We start from the raw sequence: 27,901 nt of genomic DNA, 5'->3' as shown, positions 1-27,901 counted from the left end.
GCCACATGAAAGTGAGAGAGAGGACAAACAGGGCTCTTGCTCGCCCCGCTGCTCCCTCACATGACAGGTCTATTCAGGCCTGGAGATGAGATGGGGGTTGACGTTTTCTATGGAGGCATTTTCTTTTATGTTTGGGAAATTAATTTGACAAAAAAACGGGGTATTGTGGCTTTTTTTAGCTTGTGTTTATTCTATTTCTGCAAACATTACGAGCATTAATCCTGGATGGAAGAATCCTGAGAATCTCGCTCACATTAAAGGGATATTATACCAAAACATTCAACTTAGTCTGTGATTCTCAATGGGTACATTTTGTTGTTGAGTTTCTATAAAGCATAGAGGTCAGTAGATGTGAGATGTGTTAGCTTAGCTTAGCACAAAGACTGGAACCTCTAAAACACGACTTAATGTACTTTATGTTTGTGTACTTTGTACAGAAAACTGATTCATATGGTTGTATAAAGGGAGATGTGCGGGACTATTTCCTTGGTCAAACGAGAAAACAACTCATTTTCTTTGACTTTTGTTTCTAATCGTTCCCAACAGACATTCCCGATGATGTCATAGAGAGAGGTGTGAAACACTAATCCTTTAAATGTGGTGATAATGTTGTTCCGATCGTCTCTTCTGGACGGTTTTCGTAGCACACTTGGAACAAAAAGTGGCAGAAGTAGCTTTGTATTGAAAGAAGGAAAGCAGCTCTGAAGTTCCTTCACTTTTTTACACGTTTAGCATCGAGAAGAGGAATGAGATTTAACTTGATTACAGAGCTTTAGTGCTGCTGGTGCTGATTTGTCTTTAGACGGATCCACGCTAGCAGTTTCCCCCTTTTTTCCAGTCTTTATGCTAAGCTAACTAGCTGCTGGCTGTAGAGCCATATTATCTGTCTGTTGCGTGTCGGTCTATGTATCGTAAGCGGTGACTTCCTGGGGAAATAACAACTGGAATTGTTGGATTTACACAAAACAAAGCTGATATAACACATTAATTGAGCGTAACAGCTGCTTGTTGGTGGGTTTGTCACCTTTGGATGGTGCTAAGCTAGCAGTCTCCCACCTGTTTCTTATGCTAAGTTACACTTATTTTACTTCATATCTCCTCATCTAAGTCTTTGCAAGTGAGAGGACGAACATGCAGGTTCTCCCAAAAAGTTGAAGTTGCAATAATGCAATTTGAGTGTATTCGCCTCATTCTCGTCGTCATGTGTCAATCCTGGCTAAACAACCCCTGACCCCCCCCCCCCCCCTCCTTCCTCTGACACTCTGTTTGGAGATAACAGTCTCACCTCAGCAGCCCGTCTCACACACTTGTTTGCAAACTGCACAGCTGGTCGAACTCCCAGAGGCGGTCTGCCTCTAAATCCCTCAGGGCGCCGCCTGCTCTCGCACTGCAAATCTCCCCCGACATCAGCAGCATAGTCTCCCACACACACACACACACACACACACACGCACGCACGCACACACACACACACACACACACACACACACACACACACACACACACACACACACACACACACACACTAAAAGACCCACTGTAACCCTGAAAGATGTGTGATTAAAACTTGGTGTGTCAGAGACCTGATCAACCCCCCTAACTCGCCCTCATTGACACACACACACACACACACACACACACACACACACACACACACACACACACACACACACACACACACACACACACACACCATCGCCAGCAGCAGCTCAATACTTCTCGCTCATTGATTTTCTGTCGGCCCTGCGCCGCCGTTTGTCTCCGAACACAAAGGAGTCGCCGCCACGCCACCATAATGGCGTCGTGTGTGTCCGTGACGACGGATTGTCTGAGCTCATTAAAGCGAAGCACCAAAACAAGTAAATGGTGTTTTTGGAGACGAGGCCACGCCGCGTCGTCGTACGTGACAGAGTTGAGAGGCGTGATGTGGATGAAAATGCCGTGAAAATTGGGATTTTGATCATCATGTATCCTTTGTTTTCTTTCTCCCTTTTTGAAAATAGAATAAATGTATTTTTTGGCCTCCCGGTCGGCGACAGCTGTGGTCGGAGTCGTTCTGTCTCAAACGTGATATCTCAGGAACGCCACCTGGACGTAGATTAGATTGTAGGGGTCAAAGGTCAAGGTCCCTGTGACCTCACAAAACATATTCTTGGTAGGCGTGCTTGACCAAAACTCATTCATGTGCTAATTATGGCTTTCACCCAAATATCTAAAGGATATAACGATGAAGTGATGACAGTTGGACAGACGTGGATGTAAATTGCAACTTGTTTTATATGTTATTGTTGGAGAAAATTACTTTAAATGTGCAGAAAAACAAAATACAGCTAAATGTCACGTTTTAAATGCAAATAAACCTTAAAACAATCTCATTTAAATTTCTATTTTTTACATTTAAATAAATGTAGCTTGAAAGATCAGATCGGAAAATAAAAACATAAAAACTTCTTCCAATCGGCGGCGTCATTTTATTTCCATGTAGGCGCCTCACAGATGAGTCGACTTGTGTAGTGAACGGTCGGATGAAGGACGCGCTGCAACATCTCATACTGAGTAAACCATGAAGGTACATGAGTGAATGCTGGGAAATCATTTCTATTAAAAAAGTGTCTGTCCAGCTCTTTCATCGCCTCCTCAAACCGAGTCCAGAGGACCTGGAGAGGGATGCAGTCTGAACTCCTGATGGGTGATGGGACTAATGAAGACTTCTGCATTAAACACCTGAGGGTTGGAGTAAATAAGTAAATAAGCCGGGAGGTTTTGCTGCCAGGATGAACGCCGTAGCTGCTGATTATTCCTTATTAGTCTCTGAGAGGCTGCATACTTTCTGCTTTGAGCTTAATGTTAACGTCGGCCTGCAAACATGCTCACAAAGTCCAAAATGAATCCTTCTGGATTCATATTCATGTCTCCAGTGTTAAATGCATAATTCAAGAAGAACAGAAGAAAACCACTTTTTCCTGAAGGCCGCAGAAACAACTGAAAAGGGCCCGGTGAATGGGAACTCCCCAAACCTGCCTCACAAATTACCTCCACCCTCCCCAAAGAAAGTCAGATTTCTCAAACTTAAAGGAGGTTTCAGTGTCACTTATTTGAATCTAGTTGAAAATGGAACGTGTGCAGTATTGAGATCAAGGGATTGTGTTCTTCAGATCCACCCGTCGCTCCTCCGAAGTCCAAATATGGTCATTTTGATTCGTTGGTTGCAAAAGTTCCAAAATGCCAATTTGCTAATCTTCAAAACGGTAGTCCACGAACTGACGGTTCTTCTATAGTGTATGATTGAGGTGCATTTTCTCTCCAGCAGGTGGCGCTGTGCTGGACACACGATGGCTCTCTCCTGGAGTCTCCTCCTGGCCTTCCTGTTCGCCACCATGACGCTGTCTCACGGCGCCGAGCCCGGAGCTCCTCACGGCAAGAGGCGACAGGCACAGAGCTCGGCGGGCGGCGGCGTTAACGCCCTGCAGCACCCTCTACAGGGCCACCGCTACGGCAGGGAGCGCGGAGGGCACAGGGGCCAGGGGCCCCGCGGGGGTAAGGGCGGAGCCGGGCTGCTCTCCGCCCACCGACCCCTGCACCCGCTGAGCCGGCCCGAGGACGACGGGACGGGGCTGGAGAGCTTGAGCCCCGTCAGGCTGGAGATGGGACCGGGCCGGGACAGGGACCGGGTCCGCATGAGCATGAAGGGTCCGTCGCAGACCCGGGAAAACCAGCTGCTGGGGACACGCAAAGGGAGGGGCCACGGCAACGGACACGGCAACAGCCACGGACATGGACACCATTTTGAGCACCGGAGACAAGGGAGTCGGCGCGACAAGGAGCGGCACGCAAAAGGTGAGAACACTAAATAATAACAATGAATGTTATTATTGTTGATGCCGTCAATAAAATAGATCTGATGATAAAACTCTCCATAAACAACACAGCGATCTCTGTGGATTATTCAAAAACAAAACAACAACAAACATTCAATTATATCCATTATTTTAAATTTTGAGACAAAAACAGGAAAACAAACTGGTTCTACTTTTGTTAGAAAATGTCATCATAACACATCAGTGATATATATAATATACCTCTCAAAGTATAATGGAGGACACGGATTTAAGGCAACCAACTATATTTGTGAGCCAAACCGTACAGAGACACATGGTGCATTCAAAGACCAGTTTACTACACCAGCAAAATATATTATATGTCCTAATACGTAATCCTCCTACATCTGGTTTCACACCAACGTGCTTCCCTGGTTGTCCTTCCCCCACAATCCTCTGCACAGCAGATATACGAGCAAGAGGGTCAAAGGTCAAGGTGCGAGGCTATGATGTAGTATTCTAGTATGCCACAGTACTGTACTCTGCTACGGCCGCTGCAGTATGAACTACAAACCAAACATACACAGTGTGTGATTCGATCTAATGAGGAAGTCGTTCATTAGAAATATGATGATGTCACTGTAACGTTGTGGTTTTTTCTCCTCGAAGGTTTCCTCCCCGAGCCGGAGCTCAGATCTGCGTTTAAGGACAGAGACGTGTTGGAGGATCCTCCCTCCTCCTCCTCCTCCTCCTCCTCCTCCCTCCACTCCCTCAGCATGACCCCGCCCGGTGACACCCCCTCCCCCATCGCCGCCGTCTTTGGCTCCGGCTCCTCCATGGTTACCACGGTGATGAACGAGCATCCCCCAACACTGCCCCCGGCCTCCACCAAACCCCAGGTAACCCCCCCACGAAAACCCAGGCGCTTATTAGAGGGCTGTTTTCCAGAATAAAAAATGCCCGCTAAGCCTCAGAGCTCGTCCTGGAGATGAACGTGAACGGGATCGTGAACGTGAATCCCGTCACCTCGTGTTTGATAGATCTGGCTGAGCTCCACATAATAACACGAGGCCTCTGGGATCAAACCCACTCAGTCCAGCAGTCGTTCCTGTAACTACCGTCCTGTGCCTTTATTAAAACACGACGGACATGAACACGAGGAGGTTTTTATTTATTTATTTTTGGTGTCCGACTCAACAAAACAGCATTGATATGGGAAAAAAACAAGTTTTCTCAAGCCTCCTTGAATCCTAACAAACGAGCCTCCGTTGTCGGGTGAAATATATCGGTTTGATTGACAGCTGTTTAGTTGCCCAAGATGGTCGAGATGGGAAATAAATTCACTGGTTAGATCATAATATTGGTGAAAGTTTCTATTTCTGTAGTTTATTGGACTATTCTCATTGATTACCATTGAAAACATAATAACTGTAAATGAGCGATAGTTAGCACAGAAGGCTAATTTCCATCCGTTGTTCCCAGCCAGATGTTGAAAAAGGTACCTTAAACATTCAACGTTTATTTATTTATTTTTAATGTGAGTACAGTTTTGAAGTATTACTGCTTTATACTTCTACTCCACTACAAGGGAAATACTGTACTTTGTACACATTTATTTGACAGATTTAGTTATATTGCTTTTCTATTTTTTAATACAAATGATTTGATTTGATCTTGATTTTCCTCAAATACAAAGTACAACATTTACATTACATAAAATACATAAATAATATCCTACAAAAAATAAAATTAAAATCATTGAAGATCGAAGAAACTAAGCTTTTAATGTCCCGCCTCTTCTTTACATTATCATGTTTCATAAAGCTCATATATCTGTGTGAAATAGTCATTATCCACATCAGAATATGAGAAATATATCATATTATATAACATGAAAGTGATGTTCACATTAATACATACAATATTTATGATGCAGTAACATAACGTATATATTATTCTGCAATGGGAAGTACTTTTGTGCTTCATCTTATAAATAATGATAATTATTGGCCTGCTTGTTTTTTTTAATGATACAGCAAATTATTGCTTTATAATTAAACCTTCGTGGTTTTCCTCATGACGTATTTCACCTTTGACCTTTGACCTGAAGTTTTTCAGCCTTTCCACTGATTTTCAGTCGTTTTTTTGGTTGCATGTTCAAAATCAAGGTGTTTTTTTGCCTCATGCTTCCCGTCGGCCGGCCGGCGTCCAGGAGTCCGTCTGCCGTTCCTTTGAGAGCGGTCAAATATTATTAGACCACAGAAGAAGAAAGCTCGCCTCGCCGGCGCTTCTTAATTAATGTTCGATCTCGTGTTGATGGTTTAATGAGCAGCCGGGCGCGAGCAGATCGCCTCCTGCAATTAATCTCATTGATATTTCCATGTAGGCTTATTTCCTGAGGGTGAAAGGAAACAAGTATGGATCCGGGTTTTTTCTTGATGGATGTCTTTCGTGGGCCGAGTATTTCTCAAGGGACGCCTGGAAGTCCTGATGACTTAATTATAACGTCCAACAGTTTCTATTCATCTCCCTCCGTGTGACCGCCGTTATGTTTTTATGACTTTGCAGAAGGTTATAAGCAAGAGCGATCCGCAAAAAAAGGAGTTTTTGTTTTATGGCCGTGTCCTCAAACGCTGAATGACAAAATTTACATCAATATTTTGGGAATTGATGAGACTCGTACAAAAGGTTTCCTTCTCCGACTTTGACTATGTAGGGAGCGGGCGTAAATCTTTTTTTTTTATTTTTCCATCCCAGCTTTTGAAAACTACGCACAAGAAAAACCAAAAAGGGAAAAACTGAGACGAGGGTTTATCCTCTTGAGAGCATGAACGTACTAGAGATGAGGACGGCTTGGTTAAATTCTGAAGAAAACACACTTTACTTCCCGGGCAACATGCAACCTAATTGGATCCCAAGTTGGCCGGATCGCTGCATCATAATCTATAAATAACAAGGACTCCAAATGTTGAAGTAAAAGTACATTCAGAGAACTTTCATGATTAATGGCCGATCCGTTTTGAAACCAGATGACGTTTCACCTTGATGTGTGTTTGGAGAAACTAGAACTGGTCCATTATTTCACACATAAGACACTTTTCTCTTTTTGTGCTGAACACTGAACGTGAATAGAAAACGTGTGAGGATCTAGAATAACATTTCTCAGTCGGGTTGGTTTTGTGACATCTGTCTTTTTAAAATAAACTTCGTCTTCACACTCAGTCAAGTTTACACACCGCTGACGTGGATGTCTGCTGACTTTCAGAGATCAGAGATGCAGTTCGGTTCGCATCCTGATTCCTACAAGCAGCCGTGAGATCTTAAATCAACGACTTTTAGCTTGTTGGTCAGACGTGTATGAGACGGTCAGCTATGATAAAACTGAAAAGTGTTAAAAAAAAAAAAAAAGGTATGAAACAGTGAAGTAAGACCTTTTCAATGTTCAACAATGTTCAGCAACTAAACTAAAATCTCACATCAGTAATAATAAAATACCCTCCTGAGATCACATACAGGCTGCACTAGTCTCAACCTATACGTGTGTATATGTATATATTCTATATATTTGTATTCCAGGCTGTGGGAAGCCATGTTCTCTTGTTACCAATCGATCGGGCTTCTTAGCTCTGCGCCGTCTCTGCAGACTCTGTGGGCGTTTTATGAATCAATGAGCCGTTTCTGCTGCTTGTCACAACACAAGTTGTTTATTAGGAACGACCCGAACGTGTTTACCTGCAGCCCCGACTACAAAAACACAGCCAGCAAATCAAAATGTAGTCATCATCCACCGCCGCTGCTGTTTCTAGGGTCTAATTTACAGTGAATTAACATTAATCTGGGGAGGCAGGATTGATCGTGTTAATGGATTCTCTACATCTTCACATTATGAATTTGAATATATAAATGAAGAAGTATTCCGATGGAGGCCGAAGCTGATTGAAAGACGGGATTCGGTGTTTATAGATCTGCACATCGGCGTGTTTGGATTGGTCTTTCATTACGTTTCCCCTTTTCAGAGGTCCGGGAGAGGAAAAGGACAAGGAGAGGTGATGCCCACATTGGACATGGCGCTCTTTGATTGGACGGACTATGAGGACATGAAACCTGTGGACGCCTGGCCGTCCTCCAGGAAGAAAGGTTGGTTATCAGCTCTAAATGGGAATGTGCAAAAAATAGACCTATTCAGGTTTGTTGGAAATAAAACGCATCAAACTCTAATTGAACTAAAGTTAGTAGTTTTGAATGCATTTGGTCATAAACCATAAATATTAGACATTAGATGGGGATCACCACACTGATGAGGGTACATCATCTGGGCACCACGAATGTCTTTATTCAATTTGGTGCCAATCCATCTATTAGTTGATAAGATATTTGACCGAACAAGTGAAAACTTGAAAAATGAGGGGATCTCCGTCATCATAAGGATATATCCTCAGGGGACCGTGAATATGGGCGACAAATTTCACTTTGAGACATTTCACTCAGAACTACAAATGTCATGCTTTTGTTGGCGCCAGAAAAAAAAAAGTTAGGAGTTCACCAAAGTCTGTAGATTTAACCCTCTGGGGACCATGAATGTCGTTGATGACATTTCGGTCTGGATCCAAACTGACTGAACAGCAGAAATGTTTTGTTTTTTGGAGGAAACATTTAAATGTCTGTATTTCTGTAAGATCACTGCTCTCCACCAGCATGTTAAATATATTTATTTAACGTTGTTATGAATCAAATCGATCTGTTTTGAAGCTGTGTATTGATCAGACGCTTTCCGGAATCAAACCATTTATGTTTCCTGTTGCAGACAAAAGGCGGAGCAAGAACCTCAGCAGTGGAAACGTGACCGTGGACGCCGACGCCATCGAGCCGTGTGACCACCACCTGGACTGTCTGCCAGGTCAGTCTCCATCAGTGAAGCATGCATTCTCTCTGCTGGCCACCAGGGGGTGACTCCTCTCTGGTTGTATAGAAGTCTATTAGAAAATGGTCCTACTTCTCTCTGCTGGCCACCAGGGGGCGACTCCTCTCTGGTTGTATAGAAGTCTATGAGAAAATGGTCCTACTTCTCTCTGCTGGCCACCAGGGGGCGACTCCTCTCTGGTTGTATAGAAGTCTATTAGAAAATGGTCCTACTTCTCTCTTGATGTATTATCTCAGTAAACATTGTAAACATGAGTTTATGGTCTCAATCTCTAGTTTCAAGTCTTCTTCAATCCAGCACGATGTTCATTTAGTACATTATGGTCCATTTAGAGTCCACCAGACCAGAAAGCAGAGGATGCTTTAGGGGGCGGGGCTACCTGCTGATTGACAGGTCTCTACCTCTACTAATGGCTAAAATACCATCACCATTCTTGGTCGTAGTGATTACCTTAACTTCTAATTTACAGTCTGTGGTCTCGATCAAATCAACATTTGTGATTCTCCATCATACAATTGATCCAAATCACAATTTTTTGATCAATAGATGAATGTGATGTCATGTTTTTTTCCACTGAGCCCTGACGACAAATACAAAGAAAAGACTGAAAGAAGCTGATTGAGAGAAACCTAATGTTCAGGTCCTTTAAGATGATGAGAAACATGACGTTCCTTTCACATCTTATAAGTTATTATCCAATGTTTTGCGTCGTCGTTCCCTCCCAGGTTCCTGCTGCGACCTGAGACAGCACGAGTGTAAACCTCACAACCGAGGGCTCAACAACAAATGCTACGACGACTGCATGTGTGAGGAAGGTGAGTCGGACTCGTTGCACCTGAAACAGGTTTGAACCTCAGACAACAACCAGGGTACAAGCTCATATTTAAAAGACAACAACAAAAGAAGGTGCTGAACAGACAACACAGCCGGGAATGAGTGAACCAGCTCCCGTTTATATGCTGCAGGGCTGACGAGGGGAAGTGGGGACAGGTGTGCAGGTGGGCGGGGCGCTCAGATGATCAGCAGATATTTTGATATGTTGCAGTAGGAAAATAAAATAAAGGGGGATTAAATCACACTCATCTGTCAGTCTGTGTTCATGCCTCTAAACTGTGGCTGCCTCAGGATGTTAAAATGATAAGATCTCTCTGTACTTTTAAAAGGAAATAAATTCAAATTCAAGACCTGTTTTAATCCGGCTTTTCATTTGGAGTAATGTAATAAAGTGTTACCTTTAAGTTTTAATCATTGTTTTTATTCCGATAATTTGTCATCCCTGGATGTTTATTTTATTGACTTATATATTGTCAATATTTTATTGTTGTAATTTAACAAAACATTTAATATTTCATTGTTTTAATCCTCGACTTTGGGCCGCATGTTTGTGTGAAAGGTGACGTATATAAATTCAAAAAAGGTGCAGTATATAAATAAATAAAAAGGTGCAGTATATAAATTAGAAAAAGGTGCGGTATATAAATAAAAAAAAAGGTACGGTATATAAATTAGAAAAAGATGAGGTATATAAATTAGAAAAAGGTGCGGTATATCAATTAATAAAGGTGGGGTATATAAATTAAAAAAGGTGAGGTACACCTTTGTGTCGTGCCATCAGCTCATTGGAGTTCACTGGGACGTTAACGAGCCTTCGTTAACGCCATTAGCTTCACCTGCGTTGTTCATGTTCATTCCTGGTTTCATTCATGTTGGTTTTTACATTCTGGACTATAGATTAAGCCGTTTATGTGACCGGACCCTAACGTGCTATAAACTAAACCTTACACATCTAAAGACCAAAGGTGACTAAATGCAAACAATCTCCAATCCATCTGCATTTAATAACGGGTCGTTTATGATCTCACAGGGTTTCGTTGTTACGCTAAATTCCACCGGAAACGGCGCGTGACCCGGAGGAGGGGTCGCTGCGTGGTGCCGGAGTCGGTCAGCAGTGACCAAGGAGGCTTCATCACCATCTGAGGAGGAGGAGGAGGAGGAGGAAGAGGAGCAGGAAAAACATGGAGATCAGCCGAGACATCACGTGACCACTAACACGGCCGCTAAGTGCTGAAAGGTGGCGCCTTGCTGGTTTTTTTGTAAAACATCTCAACACCTGGTCACATGAAACAAAATAAAAATACCTGGATGTACTGTTGCATTGTGGGTGAGCTACACCTTCAAATCCAGCAAATCACGACCTTTGAGCACTTTTAAAATCCAATATATCACTGCAGGAGCACACGTGTTTTTAAAGAGGGGCTTTTCAAAACTCATCCCACGATGAAAAATATTATATTATAATATTTTTTTTAATTTTATAATTGTTTTAAATTGGTGTAAAAGATTCACTCGGCTTGTTGGTTTAATTTAATTTAATTTTCACAGTCGTTTCCTGCAGCTGGTCGTCATTTTTAGTATTTAATGACTCGTACCCGGAGCCCTAAACGGGGCCTCTCATTGGATCGTGCTCTCCAACCAAAAGCTGAAAATGATTTGTTAATGACCTTTGAACCCCGCCTGCCGTCCTGTATTGTAAATAAAAAAAGTGTTTGAATTGCTGACAACTCTTTTTTTTGTTTGTTAATTTCTCCTCAAATGTATTTAACGGTAGAACGATAAACAAAGATGCTTGTTTGACCTTTTATGTCTTAATATATGTTTTTATTTATACTGTACTTAAACACATCTTTTGTCCAGATATTGTGTTTGTCTTGTCTTCTTTGTTTTGTCTTCATGATTAAACACTTACTAGGGTAAACATTTTACATCTGAAAGACATCTGCATTTATTACTATTTTCAGGCCTTAAAACATTAACTTTCAAAGATTTAGTGTCTTGTGACAATCAAAAATAAATATTTAAAATATTTCTACAATACATATACTGACAAATAATCCTATATGTTTCTTGAATGTTTTGTGCAGAAGAAATCCCATCGCTATGTACTATTATACATTTTAATATATGTTACTTTATTAGAACATGACATCATTCGATTGTTAAAACTGATGTATTCGTGTGAAAGCAGCATATTTCCTGCTGCACCTACTTTTTAACATAATTGACTTTTTTATTTGGTCTCGGTTCAACATGTTCAATGTAGCTGTTAGATTACTGCTGTTGCCGCGGTAACAGATTTCCCCGTCCAAACTTTCCTGAGAGGCCCAGGAGTCAGTACGACTTACACAAACAAACGGCTCTTATACCTCAAGGACTCGCAGTCCGCTGCACATTTGAGGACAATAGAGCATTCGAGCGTTATCAGAATTAATGCTTTGCAATAATGAAAGCCAACGGCGGCAGAAACCTTGAGGGAAAACTCACATTCTGCAGCAGCACTTCAACATGTTGAAGTATATATATATATATATATAATGTATATATATATACACACACATTATGTAAATATATATATATATACAGAAATGTAAAATAGGTGTGTGACAGAGAAAAGGAAGAAAAAAAGTGAGAAAACGAAAGGTTGAATGCTTGAAGTGTGCATACAGATGAAAGTGTCGCGTAAATCCGCTCGTTTATCCAAGTTAGAAAAACTTAATCCGACAAGTGTTCAGCATCATTGTTCTTTATTTTTAAGAAGAAAAAAAATGCTTCAAAATGTTAAATCAGAAGCATCCTTGTAATGAAAAACAACAACAAAAACACTCGTGCTGGAGAACCAAAACAAAAAATGTGGCGAATACTAATCATGAAAAGAATCGTGATCGGAATAAAAAGGCAACGCAAACGTGTAGCCGACATTTTTCATCTTCTTCTCTTATAATCTTATTTTAGTGAAAGCTGGATTTCATTAGTCATAACAGTCGTTGCATCATTTAGCCACGACGGCTTTTTAAATACTTTTAATATTTATATCCAGATAATAGACATTGTTTGAGCTTTCCTTTTTTCACAGTAAAATATGACATTTTAATGAACTCTTACAGGAGCGATTGTCAAAGCGGGTCTGTGGAAAGTAATTTGTTTAATTAATTACAATGTCATTTTTTTTTACTTTACAAAGGACTGCAAAGTTCACCAAATAATATATTATTTTACTTATTTTAGTTGCAAAGTAAAACGTTGGACGTATTTACATTTGGCCGGCCCAAGAGTGACGTCGTACAAGTGACGCACAGAGAAAGTGACATAGTATTTTAATGGACCGTTGTTGAAAGTTATGAGATATAACGACGAGTATAAACAAGTGTGAAGGACAGGTGGGTCAAACAAACGCAGAACTTTCACCCAGGAGACTGCTGTTCGTGTCCACGTGTGAAATCAAAACTAAATGTTGTTGTTTGTAGCGTTGATTGTTGTAGCATTGTTTGTCGTAACTTTGTTTGTCATAACTTTGTTTGACATAAGCTTGTTTGTCGTAACTTTGTTTGACATAACTTTGTTTGACGTAACTTTGTCGTAACTTTGTTTGTCATAACTTTGTTTGACATAAGCTCGTTTGTCGTAACTTTGTTTGACATAACTTTGTTTGACATAACTTTGTTTGACGTAACTTTGTCGTAACCTTGTTTGTCGTAACCTCGTTTGTCGCAACCTCGTTTGTCGTACCCTCGTTTTTTCGCAACCTCTTTTGTCGTACCCTTGTTTGTCGTAACCTAGTTTGTCTATTTCCATAAGATTGTATATAATGTTACACTTGTGAGGCAACATCACGTAAGAAAGTCCGTAGTTTTATTTGCAATAGTTACAGTTATTACGTTGTTATGTTAACACAAACCATGATCGTCTTTTCTGACCGTTACCACGTACTTCTGTTGCCGAAACATAACCGAATGTTTCAACAACAAATTGGTTAAAACATACGATATGTATTTGGTAGCTTTGTGTATATAAATATATATTAGAAACGTAATTATAAAAATAAAGTTTTTTGCCTTTTCTGCAGGACTTCGTCAAACCGCCGTCATCTGCGAGCACCAGGCAGCAAACACTCGTAAACAAACTGCTGCTGGAAGTTCAGTCTTTGTGTCCATGGTGGCGCTATCGTGCCAAATCATCACACAGACACATCCGAGTGGACATGATGTGGTATTACAGTTAGAGGGGGCAGGCGTGGTATAAGTACATGGAGCATGTAAACAAATAAGGTCCCTCTCATGATACAGCAGTGGTTCTCAAAGGGGGACCTTGCGGGGGTTTCAGGGGGTCCCCAGCAAAAAGAAGAATATTTTCACAATAATTCCATCCATAAGTAACACAATGACAGAAAGTAATACGTTTTTAAACATGTAAAAGCAGAAGTCCGATCGAATGGGGGGCAACAATGGGCTCCACGGTCTAACGTAGTCAGGTTAGGGCGTGAAATAGTTTGGGACCAGCAGAAGATTTCAGTCCCAATCACGTGACCAACTCGGTTACCAAATCTCCACTCTGTCACATGAGTCATCGTCCAAAACAGGAAGTCCAACCTTTCAAAAGAGAACATATCTGTGTGCAAAAAAACCCCAAACAAATCAAAATGATGCAATCGGCAAGTAAAATCACAACGTCCGCTTTCCCCTCCAACCGCTAGAACCGAAGGCTCCATGAATGAGGATATTATGATATTATATGTGATGATGATTCAAAGTTTGAAACTCTTCATTTAATACTTTGCAGTGTGACAGAACCGCCTCATGTCTGCTGTCTTCACTCAGATTAACAGCTATCAGATGCCGCTCGCCGTGTGGTCGTTTATCAAACAACATGATGGTGCATTTAAAGTGGTTTGAAACGAGAATCATTTGTTGTTTTTTTAATGCAGTAAATAAAAATGTCCTAATGTTTCCTCTAAATCTTCATATTTGTATGTGATTTTGTTATTATAGTAACACCAACGTTGCATCGGCCATCATCAGGATAAGTGAACAGCGCTCGTCTGTCTCGCCTCAGACTTTAATTTGGTCATCAGTCAAAGGAATCACAGCTCTTCTGGGGTTGGAAAGGTACAAAAAGGCACAACGTAGCTTTTAAAAAAAAGGCACTGGTAGTTTGTTGTATCATAAATCATAAAAGACTAAAAATAATAAGTACTAGGAGGATGCAACAGTGTAACAGATCACAAAGAGAAGCAGACAAGAAGTCTGTAAGTGCCACATTTGTTTTGCTTTGACTCGCTTTGATAAAAAAAAAAGAAAAAAGAGGAAACTGATGCAACAATTCCATTCAACACCTCTCTACTGAAAATAGCAGGCGGGAACAGCAGTAAGATGGCGTGGGAGTGGCGGAGCAGTCTCTCCTCTGGATTTATTCAGCAGTGATGTGCCGACTCGGCAAAAAAATAAATAAATAAATAAATGAAAATGGGGTTTAATCACGCCACATTTCATTCTAAAACCCAAACAGAGCTAACGATTTACCGTAATAAAAAAGTATTCAATTTGCCGTCTGCAAAAAAACAAGAAATTGCCCTGGAGCGCTGTTGCTGCTGCATAAAAAGTCAGAGGGGAAATGTTGCTTTAGTTGCCTGGTTCCTCTCAGTAGGTGCAGACCGCCGGTTTGCTGTCCTCGGCCTGGTTGAAGGGGTTCGCCGTGCTGGAGGACCCGTCCTGCTGGTCGATGGACTGGTAGGCGTCCCTGTTTCGCGATACGGTGGGGAAACCTGCAGAGACAAGCCAGAAGCCTTCAGGCCCTGAATGGCACACATGACCCCCGTCGTGCAACTTTCCTTATTATTCATAATCATATCAGAATCACTGCCAGTAATCACGGATGTTGTATGTGCATATTTAAGGAATCCTTAGAAAGTTTGAACTTCCCTTTTTTCTTGATTATTATTATTATTATTTTTTACACACACTCCTACGGCCTTTTAGGGCCACTGTAGGGAGAAAAAAAAGAGGCAGAGAGAGAGGGAGGGGCAATATTCAGAGAAAAAAAGTCAGAAATTTGCGTTAAAGTAGAATTGCAAGTTTATCAAGTGGCAAATTTGCGAGTTTATTATGATGCTAACAACCGGCATCTATGCTAGCTAACTTCCCATGATTTATTTTTGTAATTGATACATCACAAAGTGTGACAACGCCTTGTTCAGGTCCTTAGGTGTTGCGTGTTTATTGATCGGGGCGGTCGGGCTAAGATGCTAGCGGTAGCTTTCACTTGTTGTCATAGCAATGGCAAACATCCGGTGTTAGTGGGAACCAAGCAAGTTGTTTTTATCGGCTATATATATTTATAAAGAGGCACATTTTGGTGACTTTTTTTCTCTGATTAGTGCCCCCCTTTCTCTGCTGTTTTTTTTTTTTTTTTCCCCTGATTCCCTAATACGCCGTCATACATTCCTGACACAGCTGGCCAGATTTATTATCTTCACATGAGCATCTGGACAAATATAGACGTCCTCGTCAACGTACAGTAAAAGCACAAACATGCGACACCGAGCTGAGAAAAATGACATCCTTACATGTTGATTTTAATATCCACGCGGTCCGATGAGCTGCTTGTTCTGCAGCTAATTGTGGAGGAATTTTAAGCGCGGGGAACCGATGATGGAGAGTGACTCTGTGTGCTTTACACTTTAGGTAAACATGCTTTATATTTAATTCCATGAAGGCAGCGGACATAATCTGTGTGAAAAAAAAAAGTCATATAAGAGTTCCCTATGATGCTCCTAAAAACAAACCGCCGACTCCGAAACGCGGCCGGAATAACAACGAGGTCTTTCTGGAAGTTCAAAGAAGTCCTGTGACTGTGACAAACACGCACATTAACGCTAATCAAACCAGCACTTTCATCACGAAGGGGGTATGGATGCAAAACAAGTGTATATTCATTTGACTAATACTTGCACATTTTATTTTAAAGCATAAAAAATACATTAATATTCCCTTTCTTTAAAAAAAACAATCACGCTGCTCAAAAAACAGCTTCAATAACTGAAGTTACTCTGAGGTCACATGTATTGTCTGTTCTAAGTTATTTTAATTAGGCTGATTTAAGAATGTGCACCATCATGCAGCTCCGCTTTCAATATATGCAAACACAAAACACAAATGAGGCGTCTGGAGAGTAAAAAATATGAATAAAACATAGACGCAAACTTTCAGAAACATATGAACTGATATAACACAATGGAGGGGAATAAAACATACTGACAAACACAGCTAAGCAGGTGTGGGAGGGCAGCGAGGACAGATTAAATTATTATAAATAACAAAGAAAGATGGACAACTTCAACAAGAAAAGAAAAATGTTTGTTTTTTTTAGTCTGCATCCTGATTGTGTGATCTTACTTCCTGTGTGGGAGAGGATGGAAGAGGATGATTGGAGAAGAGAAATGAACAAAAAAAGGAAGAAGCCAAGGGGATCAATAGCGGCGGCCAATAAATGCACTGTCTGCACTATCCGTGGTGCATCGACTGTCCACAGAGGTCTCTAAGTCTGAGAGGTCAAAGGTCAGCAGTGGAGAGGAGATGAGGAGAGACACAAGACAAATGATCAAATCAAAAACATGAAACATGAAACATGACAAAACAAAACAGACTGCGAGGCGTGCAGGAAGAGAACAGGGAATTGTAGTTTTTTGACAAATTCTTCTTCGATTCACCTAAACAATAAAACTACGGACAACGCGAGGAGTTCAAACCAGCACAGCCGGAATCCCTCACATGTCACCTGATTTCCTGGAGGGGGGGGGGCTACGCAATCAGACGGCTATTAAAACACACGTCGTTTCAAACAAACAGAAGCTGCGCTCATCAGTCACCGCGCAGCCAATCACGGCTAATGGATGCACCTGCTGCGCCTTAAAAAGAGCAGATTCATCAATATTCAATTAGCCTCCAAAACAGACGGCGGGAGAAAATGTCATTACTTTTCCCCGAAGCGTCGTGTAATAAATTACTATTTTTAGAAGGTGATATGACAGGTAATAATAAATAAAACGATCCTGAAACAACCTCACTGCTGCCGTGAGATTGTAATCTAAGTGATGAATACAGCCACGTTTTGTTAATCCACACAGATGAAGGCCTGAGGAACGTTTTAAAGGATGTCACAGCAAGGCATGCTGGGATATGAAGTCACGGTTTTCCCGTATTTAATTGCAATTCTGGAATCACTTTACGTAAATCGTATCCCTGCGTCCTGTATTCTTTACTCTGGCTTTCGTTAGTTCCGCCGACTTTTTCACGTCACTCGTGTTCCCGATCTTCCGATAATGATGAACCAGTACGATCAATCGTGAGTGTCTTTTATCCCAATCCACGATAAAATCATACATCGTCCCCCAGTCACAGCTAGGGATGGGAATCACGATAACGATGATATCACGATTCTGCGATACACGATATATTGTAAGGAAAAAAAATCGATATTTGGCGCCAGTGTATCGCAGCAGGGAATATCACGATAGATAGATATTCCGATATATTGTCCCACCAGTAGTCACAGCTCAGTGGGATCTCACAAAGTGATCACATCGAGAGATCTAAACTCACATTGCATCACAAATAATCTAACAAACTCCATTTCCACTTATTTCACGACAAATATTTGCTATTTTTTTCCCATCGCGGCAGATCACAAGTCTGTCCAGCGTACGTCGGCCTTTTTAAACGCGTCTCAGTGGCCGAGACGGGATAAACAACCTCGTGGAGAAATGATCTCCTTCGCCCAGAGATTCCAACTGCAGCTCGGATATTTAAAGTCTTGTGACCGAGACAAATTAGTTTGACTGTGGAATCGAACAAACACAGTGGTTTCCCAGAGCGCCGCTGCACTTTCATGCCAAACTGCATAAAACAAACTCTCCAAGATCCCGTGGATCACACATGGACCGGAGAGAACCTCCAGCTCAGGACTGGGGGATCCTTTTCTTTAGTGGGGGAAACCCCAGATATTTCTCAGGGGTTCTGAAATCACACATTCTTTGTTTTGGTTATGATTTACCGCTCCTCACATGGGAATTAGATCACATTTAGATGATTAAATGAATAATGCGTTCCAGTTTCCACTCTAAGAATCCTATTGAAGCGTTTGAATTCCTTTTGATGGCCTCATCTTTTATCAGAGCGTCTCTTCTTCTCCAAACCGGCCTCAAATATGTCGCCTCATCGCGATCGCAGCACTCACCGAAGTTGACGTTGTAATCGCCGCCGCGCTCGCGGTACATTTGGTAGACGAAGAAGCAGGACGCGGGTTTGAGCAGCAGGCTGAGGATGGCCATTCCCGCGCTGAAGCGGAAGACGTTCCTCCCTCCCTCCGCCGCGAAGTCACTGAGCGGGTAGAAGATCCCGAAGTGGATGATGTCGGTCAGTATCGACACGGCCAGCCCCAGCAGAAACTGAAGAGAGAACACAGAGCACATTCAGTTCAATATTCAAGAGCCATGAGTGAAATATGATTCCAATAAAAGAAAATTTTTAAAATAAAAAAGAGATTTCTGAGGGAAAAAAAGATAAAAACATAAGTGGTGCTAGGAATTAAAAATACATGAAATCAAAAAAGAAAAATCTGTATTTATTTTTGCTTTTATCATCTGGGACAGTTAATTCCATGTTACTGGGATGACAAAAAATAATTCAGTGAAAATCCATGATTAGTTGACAAAATGACACATTGAGATCATTCAAGACAGAAAAAATGAAGAAGCCCGGAAGTGAATAATGAATGAAAACACGCAGCGAGAAGCAGGACTCCATCTTTCCCGCTCTGAGTTCACTTTGAAGCTGCATCCGAAAACGACAAAGACGCCGGCGCAAATAAATAAATAATAATTCTGTCAACTGTCTTTTCCCATTTTTGGCCGGCTCAGCCCGCGAGGATCTCTCATGAAGGAGCCTGAACTTTAAAGGTAAGAGCACCCCAGGAAGTGGACGTGAGTCGCTGTGATGTCACCCAACGCTTTGTGGACCGCTGTTTTTTTTAAGCCTTCAAGGTTTGGTCCTTTAGACGTCACTGTCTTGGTTTTTGGTTCATCTTGTGTTCTTTGCAACCAGAAGTGACACAAAAGGGTGGAGCTGAGTTTTAAGGCGGCCAAAGATGTTAACACACCCAGGTAAGCCCCGCCCCCTAAAGCATCCCCTGCTTTCTGGTCTGGTGGACTCTAAATGGACCATAATGTACTAAATGAACATCATGCTGGATTGAAGAAGACTTGAAACTAGAGATTGAGACCATAAACTCATGTTTACAATGTTTACTGAGATAATACATCAAGAGAGAAGTAGGACCATTTTCTCATAGACTTCTATACAATCAGAGAGGAGTCGCCCCCTGGTGGCCAGCAGAGATAATGCAGGTTCAAGGCACTTTTTGAGTTTGGTGTACTTTCAGATTGTAAGCAAACCACAACATATGAGCCACGTTACATCTATGTTGTCATGCGGTGGCTTGTAGTTCAGTCGGCTGGTGGATTAACAGTCTTTATTTTAGGCATTACACCGATTTAAACAGTAAAAGACCCTAAAATAAATCTGTGTGAACCTGCTGCACCGTGAAGGTTTCTGTGCTGATTTGAAGAGGGCGGCCATGGTTCTCAAAGGAGACTCTCACAGACCGTCCCAGATTCCACAGACAAATAGGTTAGCACAGATACGCATTACCGCGCCTATAGTTAGACTCTCCACGGGTCACATGATCACCATCACAGGCCGAGTGAAAGAAAGAAAGCCTCACCATGAGCACGGCGTCCACCGAGTCCCTCTGAGCGATGGCCCAGACCCCGATGGCCAGGACGCAGAAGTTGGCCCAAGCGAAGGAGGTGGGCAGCCACGCCATGCAGCCCCTGCAGAAGGACACACACACACACACACACACACACACACACACACACGCACAAACACAGTGTGTAAGCCTGAATAGAGATTGTGAATCAGTCTCTGTGTGTACGTGTCTGACGAGGAGAGAAATTCCTCAGGTTTGTGGAAAAAAAAACACACTCACCATACAGTCAGCAGCCAGTGCACCAGGACGATGGCCTGCAGGGAGCGTGAGAGAAAAACAAATACAGGCTGGTTGAGGACATTTTCAAACACTCTCGTCTTGTTTTTTATTCTTAATATTGTTTCCTGCAATGGGACTAGAGTTGGAAATTAGCCACCTGGCTATAATCTCATTCATTTACATGTAAATGTACTTTAATATGTATCAGATTAATGATGATTTTATACTGGATCTATTTGGGTTGGATGGTTGGATGAATGAAGACCTTTAATAACTTAATTCATAATCAAAACAACAATTAGACACAGCCTTGGTTCGGTCGGTCTCAAACTATCAGAACTAATGGAAAAACATGTGATCATCACTTTGCATCAAACGTGAGAAGCAGCGTGATGGATTTCATGGCTCCTACAGATCACTATTTTAAACATTTTTCTTTTCTACGCCCCCTAATTTACAAATCAGAATTTTCACTAGAAAATCGGAGCGAGTGCTTCTTTAAAAGCTACATTTCACGTCTTGTTTTCCAGCTTTGCACATCACATGAGTCCGAGTTACTGAGCTTTGATTTAAAGAGGCGTTCAAAGGGTTTTTTTAGCCCAAAAATAGTACAAAGAAATGGCATGATTCAATTTAATTCCCTTTAAAAGGAAACACAGTGTATTAGAATATTAATGTATTTACGTTTTGAAACACAAGTGGAAAATCAGAAAGTGCTGTTATTTGCTTCATGTGATGAATAATTTAAACTATTTGATTCCCACATTCAGCAGCAGCTTCACTCTATATTGTATTTGTTTTAATCTCAGTTCTACATGAATCTATCTTGTTAATATCTGATATGATCATCACCACCTTTGTGTTTCTCACATCCAAACAGTGAGTTTCCTCTCCCACCGGCCTGCTGCCCATCACTGACAACATCAAGGTGCAGCCTGTCATCTTAAATACACTTTTGTGTATTTTTTGGAGGCTTTAATAAACTTCCTTCTACCATTTAACACACTGTGTTGCCTCTCTCCCTCCCTCCCTCCCTCTCTTGTTGCCACACAGAGGAATTACCCATGAGAGTTGGGCAACAAGGTTTAACATCATCACAGTCTTTTGTGAAAACAGGCCACCGACATTCACAACCAGGTTGAAACCAGCAGGACTCACCTTTAGATTGATGGCAGGGATTTCCATAACGGCTGTTGGTGAAAGCAGCTCTTCCTTTTCTGTCCGCTTCACTTGTTTCTACTTGTTGAGGAGGGAAACATGAAAAGCTGCCGCAGTGTTTCTTCCTCCACAAACTTCTCCCTGAAACTCCTCCTCCTCTCTTCAGATCAGCTTGCAAACACAAACCATGTGACAGGAGCCTGACTGCCTCCCATGTGACTCCCACCTCCCTTCTCCTCTTCCTCATCCTCCTCTTCCTCATGAGACAGAAAGAAGAAAGAGTGCACCTTCGCATTCACACTTATATATACATAGTAATCAGCTCAGTTTCTCTAACAAATGAGATAAAACACACACAATTTATAGGGATGTTAAATTCATATTTGTGTATTTTCATTTATTGTTATTTTGTTTTTATTTACCCTTATTTTTTTGCTTCGGTGGAGGAAAATGTAATGACAGCACATCACATGTCAGTTCTTACTGTGTCTGATGGAAGTTTTTTGATACAAGCAGTAATTTGTGTTTGTAGTCAATATCCTTAAAAAGGTTTCCAAAGAGTGAATTCATTCTCTGATATATTAATTTAATATTAACTCAAATTCAGCAACTTTGAATCTAAGCAGGTTGGAAAAATCTCCAAAACAATATTTAGACCTTTTTGTTTTGAATCACCTGTAATATGAATAAAAAATAATAATAACAAATAATTTTATCTGATCTATTTTCCTTAAATATTCCTTGAATGTCATACAAATAAATCAAATCATTCAAGTTCAAGGACGGACAGGAAGAAGCTAAGCCTCTCATGCCCCGCCCCTTTTTTACATCATCATGTTTCATTTACATAAATCTCATATATCGGAAATTGGAAAGCAAAGGAAGATTAACACATTTGTTTTTAGCATTTTATTTCAGAATTGTCTAAAACCATGATAGCAAACATGCTAGCAAACATGCTAACAGGAAGTAATGTTTACCATGATCACATTTTAGTTTAGCGGGTTAGCATGCTAAAAGAAAATGCGAATCAGCGGCAAGCACAAAATTAAAACTGATGCTAACCAAAATATTGGGCATATAAATATAAATGTTGTTAAATTCATAATTGTGTATTTTCTTTACATTACTACCAGTTAGCATGTTTGCTAGCATGTTAGCTAGCATGGTTTTAGACAATTCTGCTGCTGTGCTAAAAACAAACTATGTGTTAATCTTCCTTTACGGAGCTTCACTTGATGAATCACTAAAGTAATTCAGATTCCTCCTCTGGGGACCACGAATCATCTGTATAAAAATCAGTCTGCTAGCTCTTATGGATTTACCATAAATGTTTAAAATAGTAAAAAGTTGGAACTGAAAGTCGTGTGATGTGATGAGATGAAAAAGTCAGCGGTTCATTCTGAGCTGCAACAAAGAGGCCGATACATCCAGATGATCAAATTAAAAGTCCAAGTTACTATTTTCAGACAGTTGAGTTTTCCTCTCGTCCATCCGTCCAACGCTTCCACAATAAGAGAGTATTTTTTGGGGGGTTTTTTGCTGCTCAGTTTACCATGAAATTTAGTATGGATTCATGGTCCCCAGAGGATGTCTCCTATTGATTTCCAGTGTCTTCCTATAAATAAGATAATCCTATCTTTCTCTTTGGTGTCGAAGACACACGACTGCAGTCCAAGAAGAGTTTGTGTTTATTTATAACCACTTCGGTCTTATTTTACTAGCTTTTTTGTCCGTCGCTTCTCCTGGTCAGGATCACACTTCACTCACTAAAAAAAAAAAACAGAAATATCCCAGTTATGAAGTCCACAGGAGCCAAAAAAAACCTGATCGTTTTCATGATGGATAATGATAAAATCCAGGGATGTGAGGGAATTTCACACTCGGCACACTTATACACTCCAATAAACAGAAGAGAGAGAAAATAGATCCGTCCATCCTCCTCTCACCTTCATATTCTCTCATCTGTTCCCGCCTCATCTCACTCTGTCATCTGTCATCATGTGACGTTCCAGCCTTCGCTAACATTGTCGCAAATCCATGCTGCGATGAAGACCTCGTCATGTGTGCGAAAAGCCCCGGAAATAACAAGTAAGGGGGCCCTTTAGTCATGTGTACTCCTTGCTCATGCATCAAGAGAGAAAATACATTATTTCATTTTCACTTTGGGCTCTTTATCGCTCACTTTTCTGGAAAAAAACAACTGAAATAATATTTGTCACTCTTGGTTTTTATGCACATTTGACCTTTGAACTCGATGCAAGCAGCGGATTATACCTTTCTACAAGTCTGACTCTTCCTGTCGCGTTTCTTACACCTCAGAGCAGGCCATCCATGTGAATCCTGACCTCTGACCTCTGACCCCTGCGGCGTGATTCCACCTTTCAAACACGTCCTAATAAGCTGCTACTGAACGTGTTATTTCATTGGAGGAGTAACGTCTCAAAGCGATTCTTGGGGATGCGTAACACTAGAGGACATCATCTCTCCCCCGCTTCATCTCCGTGCATTTTTCTTTCTTTTTTTCTTCTTTTAATCTACTTTCAATACGACTCACCGAATGATTTATCGCCTCTGATGCCGCCAGAGAGAATTTTCCTGCAGCTCTTTTTTGTTTACTCGTATGTAAATCGTTCTCACTATACCTGTGTCCTTCCCGAGAGTTGCCTGATCTTGAAAAGTTGGAGTTTAGATAGCAACTTTGGTCATTAATTACCACAATGAAATCCTTTTAAGAAAAGGCAGAAGTTGGTCTTTTTTTGTGTTGATGTGAAGCTACAGATCTGCCGCCACGTGGCTCCGTGTAATCTATCAACCCCGGCTGGCTGCTGGCCAGCTTTCACGAGGCCACTCTGTCAGGAGGCAACTATTAAAAATACATCACCACGGCTTTTATTCTGCAGCCGTAAATCAGGGCGGCACAATCACGGTCCGACCCGAGCTGCTGGTTAACGCAGAGAAAAACGAGTTACTTTCCCCCTCTAATCAAATATTGATAGATTCTCAGAGTGTTCGGGCTTTAGCGTTATATTGCTCGCACTTGCTCTAATGTGTCGTAAAGGTTTTCGCGTTAAAAGGTTTTGACACAGTTCAGTTTGGGAGATAATGAGCTTCGGAGATTGCAGGCGGAGATAGATGGCGCCTCATTACCGACTTCCAAATTCCTCATTTTCTGAGAAGAGATGATGTGTTTGGAATAACGTTATGGGACAAAAAAAAAAGAAAGAAATCACTCCTGATTTGTATTCTGGCGAAAGCATCTGAACAAATACATTTCTCTCTCTGAAGAGATATTCAACCTGTCGCCTTTGTTCTGCACATCCTGAAGCGTTATACTTACCTGCATATATGCACTATTATATATATCTTAGCTTATATCCACCCCTTGCTGTTTTTATTATCTATGTAATTTTATTATTATCTATATTACTGATTTTTTTTTCAGAATTTTATCATCTTATTAGTGGGAAAATATTGTACTTTTTACTCCTCAACATTATTCAAAATTATCCAATATTTCAAAACCAAAGCGAAGATAGGATTTGTTTATGGAGAACAAAGTTTCACAGCAATTAATGGATAAGCAATTAATTAAATTTCCTTTCAAAGAAACGAATATTTTCCTTAATAATGAGCACAATATCACGTATTGTTGTCCAGGAAAGTTACTGTCTTCACACCCAGTAAATAACTATCAACACGAATAGATGATTACGGGAACGGAGACAAACACAAACTTTCTCAAGTTAACGGCCAAACTGCCGGCCAGGAAAGGAAGAGTTTGGAGGATTCACGACTTCAACGCTGGTTCTCCGCCAACAGAGACGTCGGCCATCAAACTGAGAGAATCACACACGGCACAGATTGCCAAAAAAAAGAGCCAAACATGGAAGGGAAACAAGTTTATGTGTCAGTCATTTCCACCACATTAATTTGGTTATTCCAGCCCAAACCAGACGTGAAAGTCATTTGGCCAAATTGGCCCAAAATCAAGGAAACATGATGAATCAGTTTGTGATTTCAATCCTGAATCTAAATAAACGGTTTAATGGCTTTGGTGCTGAGCTCCAATGGAAATGGAGGCTGTGAAGAAGATTGTGGAGGTGGAGACGAAGAAGAAAGGAGGAGGTGAAGATGGAGGGGGAGGGGGTATATGGCCAGCGGCCCAACAAGCTGTTGATTAATAAAAAGCTCTCTTTTGCATGCAGGTTCAACACACCTGTGACTCCTTGGAGACAGAAGAGCCGATGGAGGATCTCTGTAAATGAAGTGATGGAGTCTCCGATCTAAAAACATCTGACTTAACCTTCGCCTGCAGCCTCCAGCTGAGAACGTCAGAAAATAAACCAGTGTCCACACGTGATATTGATTCAGGGATGACATTTTTATGCGTCAAGCATCTCGCTTCCCCGGGGGGAGGGAGGGAGCTCGACCCTTGACCTTTTCACTCCATGGCCTCGTGCATCTGTCACCGCCGATAACGCCATCAAAATTGATTCCAATTACACCTCCAGGGGAGAAGGAGGTCAACAAATGCCTCGCCATTAGGGAAGGGGAGTGGGTTTTATGTGTCGGACATGAAATAAAAACAACACTGTTAGAGTTAACTCACGGGAGGAAACCTGGATTTATCGTAAACCTGGATTTATCGTAAACCCGACTTAAAGGTGCTGTGAGATCGGGTTTTCCTCCACGAGGCCGGTGGCTCGTAGCTAAACGGACAAAGATCACCCACAACTGATCCCAGGACAGATGGCACGCGAACATGCACCGGGCCTGACTATGTCAACAACGCACGGAGAAGCTCAGATAACAACACACACAGAGGGAGAGTGACTTCTCTCTCTGCTCAAATAGAAATCAGTTCGTTTTCAGCTATATTTAATCTCTGGATATCAAATTTATAAAATGTACAATATCAAATAAAAATAGAGAAAAAAGCAACATCATAAACTAAAATGAAGAGAATACCTGAAAACAAACAATAGCAGCGATGCTAGCTGGCTGTTCTTATCCGTCTCCTTTTAAAACTGTCTTGGGGTCAGTGCTGGGTCAGCCTCATGTTAACTTGTCATACATGGTTTCAGGGATTTAGTTTTCATTTCTGTTCCCGTCAGAGAAGAAATCCAGGTTTTTCTTTTACTTTTGGTTCCTCATCCCCCCCTCCATATGCTCTCCTATTATTTGGCAATCCACGAGCCAAATGTAATAATCTATGAAAACACATCTTTAGTGTTCAGCCATAGTTCTGAACGATCCTAACTACACAGCAGCATAATTAACACTCTTCCTCGGCCTCATTATATAACCATTTGTGGGTTCTTTTTTAGCCTAAATCTGCTTGATTTGCTCTAATTGTATTCTTCTTAATGTCATATTCTTTTTATTTCTTCAGTGACCCACTTTCTTTTCCGCGGAGATGATTAAACTTTCATTTTATCTTATTCTTAATGTTTTTTTTCCCGCCCAATCGGACGACTTTAAAGAAGCGAAGCCTCGGAGGCAGCGTTACTCTGGAAGCTTCCACGCTGGCACCTGCTGTAAAAACAAATGGAGCGAAGACGCGTCTTAATTGGCCGACGGGATGAGAACCATCTCTGTGAAGTTTACCTCCAAAAACGTCCCTTTTTTTTCTTGGAGTAAAACAACCTTGGGGTTTTTTTCCTCCCCCTTCGAGCCGAAGGTGAGGGAGCCCAGCAGAGACTGTGAGAATAATGAACAGCGAACGTGGACCCGGGAGTTCGATGATGAATGACTGCGGGGAGGAAGTACAGGACCACAGCAGAGGCACAGCCATTTGTTACTCCGCTGTCACAAATGTATTTTTAATGAATCCACACCTTCCGACTCCTCTGCAGAGCCTTCCTGTTCCTCCAGGCCCGCTGACCCCAATACTTCCTGGTTCTGAACACAACCCGACTAAATGTAAATAAGCTTCTCCTTCTGGGAAGCCATCAGTCTGGCTCCTCGTTAGCATCCTTACCTGCTCCGAGTCTGCGCCGGCAGCAGGTAGGGAAGGTTTCACCTTGAATCCCCTTCTGTGTACTCAGCCCTCTGTTCCTTAAAAGATTAGGTTTTTCTTCGCAAATAATAAAAAAATGAAAAAAAGTCCTTGAAAAAGAAGCTT

At 41.5% G+C, this 27,901-nt stretch overlaps 2 protein-coding genes across 5 annotated transcripts in view; one reads left to right on the top strand and one right to left on the bottom strand.

Moving 5' to 3' along the window:
• Positions 1–11,431, top strand: part of draxina (dorsal inhibitory axon guidance protein a) — a 16,358-nt gene extending 4,927 nt beyond the window's left edge. The window contains exons 2-7 of one of the 2 annotated variants that reach the window (XM_084023296.1): positions 3,311–3,837; positions 4,488–4,717; positions 7,835–7,955; positions 8,623–8,715; positions 9,465–9,554; positions 10,604–11,431. In XM_084023296.1, coding sequence (XP_083879422.1) covers positions 3,311–3,837; positions 4,488–4,717; positions 7,835–7,955; positions 8,623–8,715; positions 9,465–9,554; positions 10,604–10,716 — 1,174 coding nt within the window. In that variant the 3' untranslated portion in view covers positions 10,717–11,431. Of the gene's footprint in view, positions 1–3,307; positions 3,838–4,487; positions 4,718–7,834; positions 7,956–8,622; positions 8,716–9,464; positions 9,555–10,603 lie in introns of both variants that reach the window. The other variant, XM_084023295.1, reaches the window with a different exon arrangement.
• Positions 11,432–12,309: 878 nt separating this feature from the next.
• On the bottom strand, positions 12,310–21,891 carry agtrap (angiotensin II receptor-associated protein). Of its 3 annotated transcripts, none has more exons than XR_014598815.1 (6): positions 21,775–21,891; positions 20,617–20,651; positions 20,350–20,458; positions 18,805–19,015; positions 13,158–15,334; positions 12,310–13,101 (listed from the first exon to the last, which is right to left on the bottom strand). XR_014598815.1 is itself a non-coding variant. In XM_084033806.1 (5 exons), exons 1-5 carry the CDS (start codon positions 21,799–21,801, stop codon positions 15,210–15,212), a joined length of 507 nt encoding a protein of 168 aa, XP_083889932.1. In that variant the 5' UTR covers positions 21,802–21,891; the 3' UTR covers positions 12,310–15,209. The 3 variants fall into 3 exon arrangements, 1 of the variants encoding a protein (XP_083889932.1); XR_014598816.1 differs by having other exon boundaries at positions 12,310–13,156; positions 13,213–15,334; XM_084033806.1 differs by having other exon boundaries at positions 12,310–15,334.
• Positions 21,892–27,901: the final 6,010 nt, after the last annotated feature.

Source organism: Eutrigla gurnardus (genome assembly GCF_963514095.1).
Source record: "Eutrigla gurnardus genome assembly, chromosome: 2".
Taxonomy (NCBI): Eukaryota; Metazoa; Chordata; class Actinopteri; order Perciformes; family Triglidae; genus Eutrigla; species Eutrigla gurnardus.
This window is presented reverse-complemented; position numbering and strand designations above follow the sequence as displayed.